The sequence below is a fragment of the Hyaena hyaena genome, unplaced genomic scaffold, assembly GCF_003009895.1.
Source record: "Hyaena hyaena isolate Hyena2069 unplaced genomic scaffold, ASM300989v1 scaffold_3, whole genome shotgun sequence".
NCBI classification, from domain to species: Eukaryota; Metazoa; Chordata; class Mammalia; order Carnivora; family Hyaenidae; genus Hyaena; species Hyaena hyaena.
This window is the reverse complement of record NW_024080635.1, coordinates 4786185-4796544: the sequence shown is the minus strand read 5'-3', so window position 1 is coordinate 4796544 and position 10360 is coordinate 4786185. Positions and strand designations below refer to the sequence as shown.

The following is a 10360-nucleotide window of genomic DNA, read 5'->3' as shown; positions in this document are numbered from 1 at the left end:
TCTATCCACAACATCTAACCTACAACAGGTATTCAGTTAGAGTCAATCTCCCTCCTTCCCCAGATTAAGGACATTCTCTTGAAGTCCATAGTTTTATAGATTCTCTGGACTTGTTGAACATACATAGAAAATTTTGTGTAGATGCCCGAGGTCTGTTTTTCTTGAAAATAGAGCCACTGTTTAACAAAGTATCCTGGCGGGCCAATGACTTCCCTAAAAAAGTGCTGAAGATCCTCTTCCCTGCAATGCCAAATACCCTTTGCAGGGGACCAGATTTTCTTGTAGATGTTTTCGTCTTTGGGCACTCTTTTTGCAGTCCAATAGAGGAGGATAACCAGGTCCCTGGTGGTAGTGGTGGTGGCATGTCTTTCTCTGGGCAGGACCCCCAGTAAGTTTCCCCGGGGGCTTTGACCCCTCTCAGGGTTCCTTCCCACACAGGGGTGGGGTGCCATTTGCAGCTGGGAGGCTGGTTTATTTTGAGGTCTCTGGCGCTCTGGCGATCGCTTTCTGAGAAAACAGGCTTTTGTGGGTTTTCTCAACTTAGGGCTACTCTATCCAGGTGTTAGTCAAAACCTCGTGGCGCGACCCTGGCCGCCCTCACCTTCCTATAGGCCCCAGCCCTGAGGCGGTGGGGGCGGGGAGGCCGCACTCGCCGCTTCCGCTCCTCCAGCCCACCAGGGAGCGCTGCGGCCTCGCCTCTTCCTTCCCGAGGTGCTTCGCGCCGGGCCCCTTCCGCGTGGGTGAGTGAATGTGAGAGTCAGCGTCGCGCCGCGCGCGCCGTCTGCCTCCGCCGTTCGGCGCCCTTATTTCGGCTGCGAGGGGCGGGCGCGCGCGTAAAGGCATAGAGACGGGCGTTGAGCTCTCGGGCTAGAGCGTCGCCGAATCGGAGCCGGAGCCCGAGCCGCGCGCTGTGTCTCCGCTGCGTCCGCCGAGGCCCCCGAGTGTCAGGGACAAAAGCCGCCGCCGCGCCGCCTGCTCCCGCCGCCAGGGCTCATCCGCCGCCGCCGCCACCCTGACGAGAGCCCACCGCTGTCGCCACCCGTGAGGATCCGAGAGCCATGTCGGCCAGCAGCCTCTTGGAGCAGGTACAGGCCTGGCCCGCATGCCTCGGCCATTGTGTGAGGCGAGAGGGAGCCCGACTAGGCCCGGGCCCGCCGCCCCCGGTCGGGCCGAGCAGAGGCGGCGCCTCCCGCGGGCCGGGTTTGGGGCCTCTCAGGCCGGCCGCGCCCAGCGCCTCGCCCTCAGCCCGCACTCCCCGCTTCTCCCTCTTCCCCCCGGGCCTCGGAGCCCACCAGCCGCGCCGCCTTCCCTCTCCTCAGCGGGCGTCTTTTCTTCCTTGTTTCCTTCCCCTTCCTTGAAGCCCTGGTCCGCTCGCGTTGTTTCTGGCGCGTCCCCCGCTTTCTCTCCGCGGGGCCCGCCGGCCTGCGCTTTCCCCGCCTCCCATTTTCAGCCTCCCCCTCACCACCATTCCTGACGCCTCCCCTCAGGCCTGCTGCTTTATTCCCGGCTCGGGCCCGGCTTTAATTTGTCTCTCCTTTTCTATTTCTTCCTCGGACGACTTGCTGCTCGGCGACGTTTCCTTCGCCCGCAGAGACCAAAAGGTCAAGGAAACAAAGGTGAGCCCAGCTCTGCCGGTGGCCCTGGGCCGGGAGTGGGGGTGGGGGGTGGGGGCACCGAGTAGTGGGGGCGGGGTCTCCGGGAAGCGCCCCAGGGAGAGGACCTTTCGGAAGCCGCTTAGTTCGCAGGTGCCTCACACTTAAGTATTTGACCCTTTCGGTGTGTTCTTGGCAGCTGGCGAACAGTTTTTCGGTGAACAAGGAGTAATTCATTAAGGGTGGAGGTGGAAGGGGTTTTGAAATGTCCCAGGTCCTTAGTTTCCTGTAGGTCTTTAGCAGGCCTTTGTTTTTCATCCTCGTGGATCACACTCTGGAAGTACTCACATGCGGTGGGGGAGGGGAATCGGGAGGGGATTGAGATCTAGAGGAGCCAATAAAATGACCTTTTCAGATCAACTTGCTCTGGGTGGAGGGAGACGTGTTTCATTGATTATTGTTGTTCCCCAGTCACTCGTCTTTATCCGTTTGGTATTCAAACTTACTTGCCCTGTTCAGTAAGGTTTTTCTCTGGCTACGATCTATTTGACTAATTTGGGAGGTAGATTGTACAACTGAGACACTGCTGTAATTTATTTGAAATTTTTCCCCCTTTAGTTCAAAATGGATCTGTGCATCAGAAGGATGGATTAAATGATGATGATTTTGAACCTTACTTGAGTCCACAGGCAAGGCCCGTGAGTAGTTAACCATTTACATCCCTGATCAAAGGGTGTAGTATACCATATTCGTTCAGTGAGTCTGATTTTAATACCGCTCAGTGTGTTGACAGAAGACGAATTACAAATGTTACAGACTGTTAAGTTTCTCTGTTGGCCAGCAAACATTCTGAGACTAGAACTGATAATATTTTATAGTATACTAACAGCACTGTTAGTAATTCTCCTTACCAAGAATGTAACAGTGCAAAACTGAAGAATACTTTCCAGTTTAAACATTCTGACTTTTTTACCCCGAAAACCTTTTTCTTTTAGGAAAACTGGATTCATATGTGATGGGAAAAACTAATGTAAAATCACCTGAACTTTTATCAGTGCTGCAGAACTGGTATCTTCCCTTTCATCTGGTCATTAGTTAGTGGGTTCTTAAATTATCCTAACTTTTGGACTTAGGTATTTGTTTTTCAAGTCGAGATGTATCTATCTGGAGAGATCAACTTTGTACCCCTCTGGCTTCTCACTTACGGGAGCTATAGGATTTATAAAACAAAGTTAAATGAAGATGAAATACTGTTTGGCACAATTGAAGATCGAGAAAGATTGAGGTTTTTGCCATGTAATCTGTCTTCTGATGTTTTAGACGTAATCTGTTCTTACTTCTTCTAGCTCCATATAAGTTCGTATATATTGACAAGACTTGTGCATGTAGAACCTACTTTGATTTGTCATTTCTTTTAAATTAATATTTTGGGTCTCAGAGACATAACTTGCAGGGTTGTAGGGTAATATCTATAAATTCACAGATTAATAAACCAAAAGGAAAACTGAGAGTAACCCATCTAAAATCTCCTAAAAGATGAAAAAGCTTGTGGGACATTTATATAGATTATGAACAGATGCTGTATGATAGATGTAATAGTCTTGAATAACTTGAAATATTGGTGCCTGCCCATATTTGGGCCTAATTCTTACATAAAACTTTTAGATCTCTTATGTAAAATTTTCTGCATTTAGAGTGTAGAATCACTTAAGGAAGTGATTGGGAAAAGTTTTCAGAAATCAGCTAGTTCATTAGGAAAAGTAGGAAAGGAAGTAGAGGAATGAACTATTAATAGATTCCTGCTATTGAAGTAGTTTTCTTATGTAATAATTATAACAGAGAGAGTGGGAGCATTTGGAAACATTTGGAAACATAATTCTAGGTAGTTCTTGTGAAACAATGTGTAGTTAAGATTTTTGAGCTCAAGACATGTGGGAACCTGCCAGTTCAGGTGTAGGCATTCACCTGTGATATAAAATGGCATAACCTGTGATAATAAGGGCATGTTTTTTTTACTTCTCAAGTAAACTAATGCTTAAATTTCTTAAAACAATTTTTTGGGGAGCGGAATACAAATCATAGTTAAATAGATGGATAATCTGAGAATCTTTGTCCTTTGTAGTTAATCGTCAAGAGTAATTCATCTACTTTTTAACCATTATTCATCACCTTATGTTGGAATAATCCTTCAGGCTTAATCCATTGATTATAGACTGAATTTCTTATTCATAATGGATTTGGGTCTGTTAAATGTTAATACTGTCTTCAAGAAAAATAGACTTCTCTTAAACTTGAGGGTATGTGTGAAAAGACTTAGTTTCCTTTCTTTTATTCTTTTTAAGGAAAATTTTGGCATAGAAAAGCACCATTTTATCAAGCCACATTAGTTGAAACATTTAACTTTCAAGAGATTTGTTTGGCTAGAGAGAAGTACTGTTGGCTTTAGGAATACAAACTTAAGGCCTAACATAGTTATGGTCATCCAAGTCTGTTTAGAGTAAAATTCTCTATTCAGTAGTTAACGGATTCTTATGTACCAGAGCTATTATTTCATTTTTATTCCAGTATGGCTAACAGTGTTATATTAGTGTCAGGTATATAATAGAGTGATTCAACAATTTTATAAATTACTCTGTGCTCATTGAGATAAGTGTACTCTTAGACTAGAGCTATGCTGAAGTTAGGGTAAAGTACTCTATTTTGAGTTTAACTGTATCTATATTTATAGAGACCAGTTTTTTGTACTTTAGCTTGTCACTTAAGACACTGTTCTGTGAGGTATAGCATTTATAAAAAAGTTAAGATACTGTTCACAAACTAAGATCAAGAGTGATTGAGGTTTTTACAATATAATCTGTCTTCCAAAGTGGAGTCTACTTGAATATAAGTTTGTATTTCTGAGAAATTCTTTAGGATAATTCATTTTTTTTAAAGAGTTGGACTTTACCATGTTTTTGGAATTCTGTTTTTAATGGAAAATTTAGGTGTGCATTTGAGCTTACAGCCAATAATTTTAGAGGTGAAGTAGAACAGGTAGCAAGGTTTTTCTAGTTTTAAACTCTGAAAGCCATTGTATATTTTCTTTGCAGGTTATAATTAAATAGTGGCATCTGTTGATGTTTCCAAATGGTTTGCCAAGAGGCTAGCAATGTAAACTAGGTGTGATGAACCTTGGTTTATGGTTGAGGAATGGCAGCAGATTTTTGGGATAGAACTTGAAATTTCCAGTTCTTTTTGTGTTGTTGTATCTATTGTAGTATGGTTTTGATAGGGAACTCTCAGGAACGCTCCTGATTTGACAATTCTCACTCTGGAAACCCAGAGATAACTGGTTTTAATAAAAGCATCATCTCAACAGTTCTATAGAGCAAGACTTAATTCTGTTGGTGAGATGCTGGATTTTCCCTTTTCTGAATGATAGTGCTTAAGTTAAGGCCCACGTTATTGTAGGTCAGTTTAACTTGAAATGTTTAAACATTTCAGTTGTTAAACCAAAATCTCTTACAGTGTAAGAATTCTAGCGAGTTTATGGGAAGAGATCACCTGAAATGGTCACTTGCTTTCTTAGTTGAATTTGAATTAGATGAATAATAGAAGATGTGTTTATTGTTTTGTTAATTTTTGTGTTTAGTTGTGATTTGCCTGTTTTTTTTCTTTCCACAGAATAATGCATATACTGCCATGTCGGATTCCTACTTACCCAGTTACTACAGTCCCTCCATTGGCTTCTCCTATTCATTGGGTGAAGCTGCTTGGTCTACTGGGGGTGATACAGCCATGCCCTATCTAACTTCTTATGGACAGCTGAGCAACGGAGAGCCTCACTTCCTACCAGATGCAATGTTTGGACAACCAGGAGCCCTAGGTAGCACTCCTTTTCTCGGTCAGCATGGTTTTAATTTCTTTCCCAGTGGGATTGACTTCTCAGCGTGGGGAAATAACAGTTCTCAGGGACAGTCTACTCAAAGCTCTGGATATAGTAGCAATTATGCTTATGCACCTAGCTCCTTAGGTGGAGCGATGATTGACGGACAGTCAGCTTTTGCCAGTGAGACCCTCAATAAGGCTCCTGGCATGAATACTATAGACCAAGGGATGGCAGCACTGAAGTTGGGTAGCACAGAAGTTGCAAGCAATGTTCCAAAAGTTGTAGGCTCTGCAGTTGGTAGTGGGTCCATTACTGGTAACATCGTGGCTTCCAATAGTTTGCCTCCAGCTACGATTGCTCCTCCAAAACCAGCGTCTTGGGCTGATATTGCCAGCAAGCCTGCGAAACAGCAACCTAAGTTGAAGACCAAGAATGGCATTGCAGGGTCAAGTCTTCCACCACCCCCAATAAAGCATAACATGGATATTGGAACTTGGGATAACAAGGGTCCTGTGGCAAAAGCCCCCTCACAGGCTTTGGTTCAGAATATAGGTCAGCAACCAACCCAGGGGTCTCCCCAGCCTGTAGGTCAGCAGGCTAACAATAGCCCACCAGTGGCTCAGGCATCAGTTGGGCAACAGACACAGCCATTGCCGCCACCTCCACCTCAACCTGCTCAGCTCTCAGTCCAGCAACAAGCAACTCAGCCAACCCGCTGGGTAGCACCTCGGAACCGTGGCAGTGGGTTCGGTCATAATGGGGTGGATGGTAATGGAGTAGGACAGTCTCAGCCTGGATCTGGATCTACTCCTTCAGAACCTCACCCGGTGTTGGAGAAGCTGCGGTCCATTAATAACTATAACCCCAAGGATTTTGACTGGAATCTGAAACATGGCCGAGTTTTCATCATTAAGAGCTACTCTGAGGACGATATCCACCGTTCCATTAAGTATAATATCTGGTGCAGCACAGAGCACGGTAACAAGAGACTGGATGCTGCTTATCGCTCCATGAACGGGAAAGGCCCCGTTTACTTACTTTTCAGTGTCAACGGCAGTGGACACTTCTGTGGCGTTGCAGAAATGAAATCTGCTGTGGACTACAACACATGTGCAGGTGTGTGGTCCCAGGACAAATGGAAGGGTCGTTTTGATGTCAGGTGGATTTTTGTGAAGGACGTTCCCAATAGCCAACTGCGACACATTCGCCTAGAGAACAACGAGAATAAACCAGTGACCAACTCCAGGGACACTCAGGAAGTGCCTCTGGAAAAGGCTAAGCAGGTGTTGAAAATCATAGCCAGCTACAAGCATACCACTTCGATTTTTGATGACTTCTCACACTATGAGAAACGCCAAGAGGAAGAAGAAAGTGTTAAAAAGGTAACCAATTTACCATTCTTAAGACTTTCAGGGAAGGAAAAATGTACAAGAGGGAACAAGAGAGTTATTATACTGAGTGGTTAATAAAAGCTCTGTAAATGACAAATGTATCACTTAACAGTTCAAGCCTTTATTGAAGTATAATTGGTGTTACTGTTTGACTTAGTGTATAGAAGTATGGGCTTAAATTAGCGGAAAGCAGAAACTGTAGAGAAACTGAATTTAAATGATGCAAAAGAGGTGAAGAACAAGGCCAAAAGAAATGCGAAGGGAATAATTGAAGTGATACAACCATGGAAATCAAAGTAGTAAAAGATTGAGGCTGCAATATGGCAGAGAAAAGGTAAAAGTTCTATTGTAATTTTTGGCCTAACTTGGGTACAGTGGTTAAATCATAGTTGGTCGGTCACCAGCCCTGACATCGCTTTCTGCCTGCCTTTGACAACTGGCAGTATTAGTGTATTTTTCAGAACTTGTTTCCTTGTTCCTATTCTTAGTGTTCTACTTAATTACTTTTTCCCATCGGAAAGGTAAGGTTTGTTACATAAAACTTGGAAAACAGATGATTAGAAAAAGCTGATCTCTTGCTCTTGAAATTCTCCTGTATTCCTGAGAAGTAACCTCTTGTTTTCTCTGTAACAAGTGAGAATCTTGGGCAGAATAATGGAGAATAGGTCCAAACTAAAGTGTTGGAATTTACTTGAAAGTGTTGGTAATGCTTGGTCTGTGTGTATTGAGCGAATGTAAACTTTAAGACCATAAAGAATGATAAAATACTGGTTGGGGCAGAACATAGTTAGCTAGGATTTAGACATATTTAGGTGAAAAGATTATTGTGGGCAAAGAGAAGTTTGTTTTTAAAGATTATTATTATTTTTTTTTTTAAATTATTAATGATGGGGAGAATCCTAAGTGGTCGGGTTCAAATGTAAAATAAAACCTAATAGGCTTGTGTAAATACATTTTTCTCTTATTTGTCATGAATTCGTAGGGATTTTATATATTTGATCTAGCATCCGAGGCTCTTGTTATTTCTCTGTAAAGCTTTTTTTTTTTTTTGAGCAGTGGAAGGATGGCGCTTTGGTTAGATTCTTTACCTCCATAACAGAAGAATCAGGGGCATAGTTGCGCTGAAGCAGGATGGTTGCCATCTTACCTTCTAGTGTGTGCAGTTGAATAAAAAATGGAGATATCCTTGTCATTGCTAAAAGTTTAGGGATACAGAGCCACATTACTGAAAAGTTGCCTGTCAGAAAAAAAAACTCTTTTTTGGTCCTTTAAATTCTACTCTTCCCTTCCCCAAACTTTAACACTTTAACTTAAAATCTGCCCCCATCTTGTACAAAGATAGCTTACTGATTAGTTTTGCCAGACATCTGAAAGGCTTGAAAGATGTTTTAACAGGCTCCTGAATCTGGAGGAACAAGGTAGGGAGGCCATGACCTTTTAAACATCATGTATTGACATTATTAATGTATGTGAGGGTCATTGAGGTGCTTAGTTTAACCACTCAAAACATGTATAATATCAATCCCATATTATGAATCTGTTTGCTTTAACCTGCAATGTTCTGTCCTACATCTTGTGATTAAAAACAGGAACGCAGGGGCACCTACGTGGCCAGTCAGTTAAGCGTCCAGCTTCAGCTCAGGTTATGATATCATGGTTTGTGAGTTTGTGAGTTTGAGCCCCACATCAGGCTCTCTGCTGTCAGCATAGAACAAGCTTCAGATCCTCTGTTCCCTCTTGGTCTGCTCCTCCGCCACTCACGTGTGTGCTCTCTCAAAAAAAAATTAAAAAAAATAGGCAAAGATAGGAATGTTTTCAGGAATGTACATCATGGATAATAAGACCAACCTGTAGGTGTTGTTAGAACTACTAGAGAAATTTGGGTTTAAAAATGGAGTAGCAGGAGTGCCTGGTTCGCCCCAGTTGGCTGAGGATCCGGCTCAAGTCATGATCTCGAGATTTGTGGGGAGGGCTTGAGCTACAAGTTGGGCTCTGCACTGACAGTGTGCAGTTCTCTGACAGTTCTCTCTCCTTCTCTTTGCCCTTCCCCTGCTTGCACATGCTTTTTCTTAAACATTAAAAATAAAAAGTAACAAATGTGAGGGCTGTTAAACTTTAAATCAAGTTTGTATTAATTTGCTTGAGTGGTTCAGTGAATAATAATTGAACTTTATATGGAGGTGTAAGATTCACAAATTGGAATTGACTAGCATTGGGATGTTTTCATAGTGAGTAATAATAATCAAGGGTTAGTGTCTTTATTAAGCCAGTTAATGGATCAGTCTTAAAGCCATTCCGTAAAGACTTTTGATGAATGAGTATACTTAATTGTTCTCAGGGCAATGAACAAACCACCAAAAATAAAAACAACAAAAAAGCTTATTATACTTGTATGAGATTACTTTTTAGTTTACCTTTTGTGAGAAGAGATTGCTGGGGTTTCAGGAATCTCTTTTGCTTTTAAACCCAGTTACCATTTTAGTCAGTATTGCCTTACTTCTCTTGTCCGTTGTTATCCTTAACATCCTTACATAACTGATTGTAAAGCCAGTCTTTATTAGGCTTCCAAGAAGAAAGTTTCATGAGAGTGAAACTGATAGCTCATTGAGGCAGTTAGACTCTTTTAGGTGGGGTGTTTGTATGTGGACCTTTGTGTTATTTACAAGATTGCAAAAAATCGTGCCAAATAGGCATGGTAACTCAATAAGTAGGGAAGTACTTAAGCTTCATCCTGAAAATGATGTCACAGCTATTCTAAAGTTCCATGATTGGGTATGTATCTTGGCAGGACACACTGAAGCAGAACTATAGCCATTTTTGCCTAGTAACACTGACTTGTTCTGTCCCATGATCTAATTCAGTATCATAGAAGCTTCAAGCACTGGATCTATGGCTTGACACTTGAATAGATTTTAGTGACATTTTCCATATGTTTATTTTATTGTATACTTGGGATACTATTTTGTAACCTGCTTTCTGCAGTTATTTAGAACCTTTCTCTAACTGTTAGATATTCTTCTGTGACATCACTTTCGATGACTTCATAATATTCTTTTTTTTTTAATTTTTTTTTTAATGTTTTATTTATTTCTAGGAGAGAGAGAGAGAGACAGAGTGAGCAGGGGAGGGTCAGAGAGAGAGGGAGTCATAGACTCTGAAACAGGCTCCAGGCTCTGAGCTGGCAGTCAGCACAGAGCCCGACGCGGGGCCCGAACCCACGAACCGCGAGATCATGACCTACGCGAAAGTCGGACGCTTAACCGACTAAGCCACCCAGGCGCCCCTGACTTCATATATTCTATCATAGATTTATTATAATTTTCTAATCCTTAATTCTTAGATTTGTCAGCTTCTTTATATTTCTTTCCAGCTGAAATATCATTGCAGTGAAAATCCATTGATATACTGATTTACACCTGTCCTTTAGTGTTATTGCTGGCTCAAAGGGTGTATGCTCTTTGAAGGTCTTGGCTGTGCTGTATATTGTCATATGGGGTTTTTTCTTTTTG

At 42.6% G+C, this 10360-nt stretch overlaps 1 protein-coding gene across 2 annotated transcripts in view; it reads left to right on the top strand.

Annotated features, from left to right (window-relative positions):
- The first annotated feature begins 753 nt into the window (after positions 1 to 753).
- The window catches only part of YTHDF2 (YTH N6-methyladenosine RNA binding protein 2), a 31983-nt gene continuing 22376 nt past the window's right edge, over positions 754 to 10360 (top strand). Inside the window, exons 1-4 of one of the 2 annotated variants that reach the window (XM_039232737.1) lie at positions 754 to 1085; positions 1592 to 1616; positions 2211 to 2281; positions 5256 to 6842. In XM_039232737.1, coding sequence (XP_039088668.1) covers positions 1059 to 1085; positions 1592 to 1616; positions 2211 to 2281; positions 5256 to 6842 — 1710 coding nt within the window. In that variant the 5' untranslated portion in view covers positions 754 to 1058. Of the gene's footprint in view, positions 1086 to 1591; positions 1617 to 2210; positions 2291 to 5255; positions 6843 to 10360 lie in introns of both variants that reach the window. The other variant, XM_039232729.1, reaches the window with a different exon arrangement.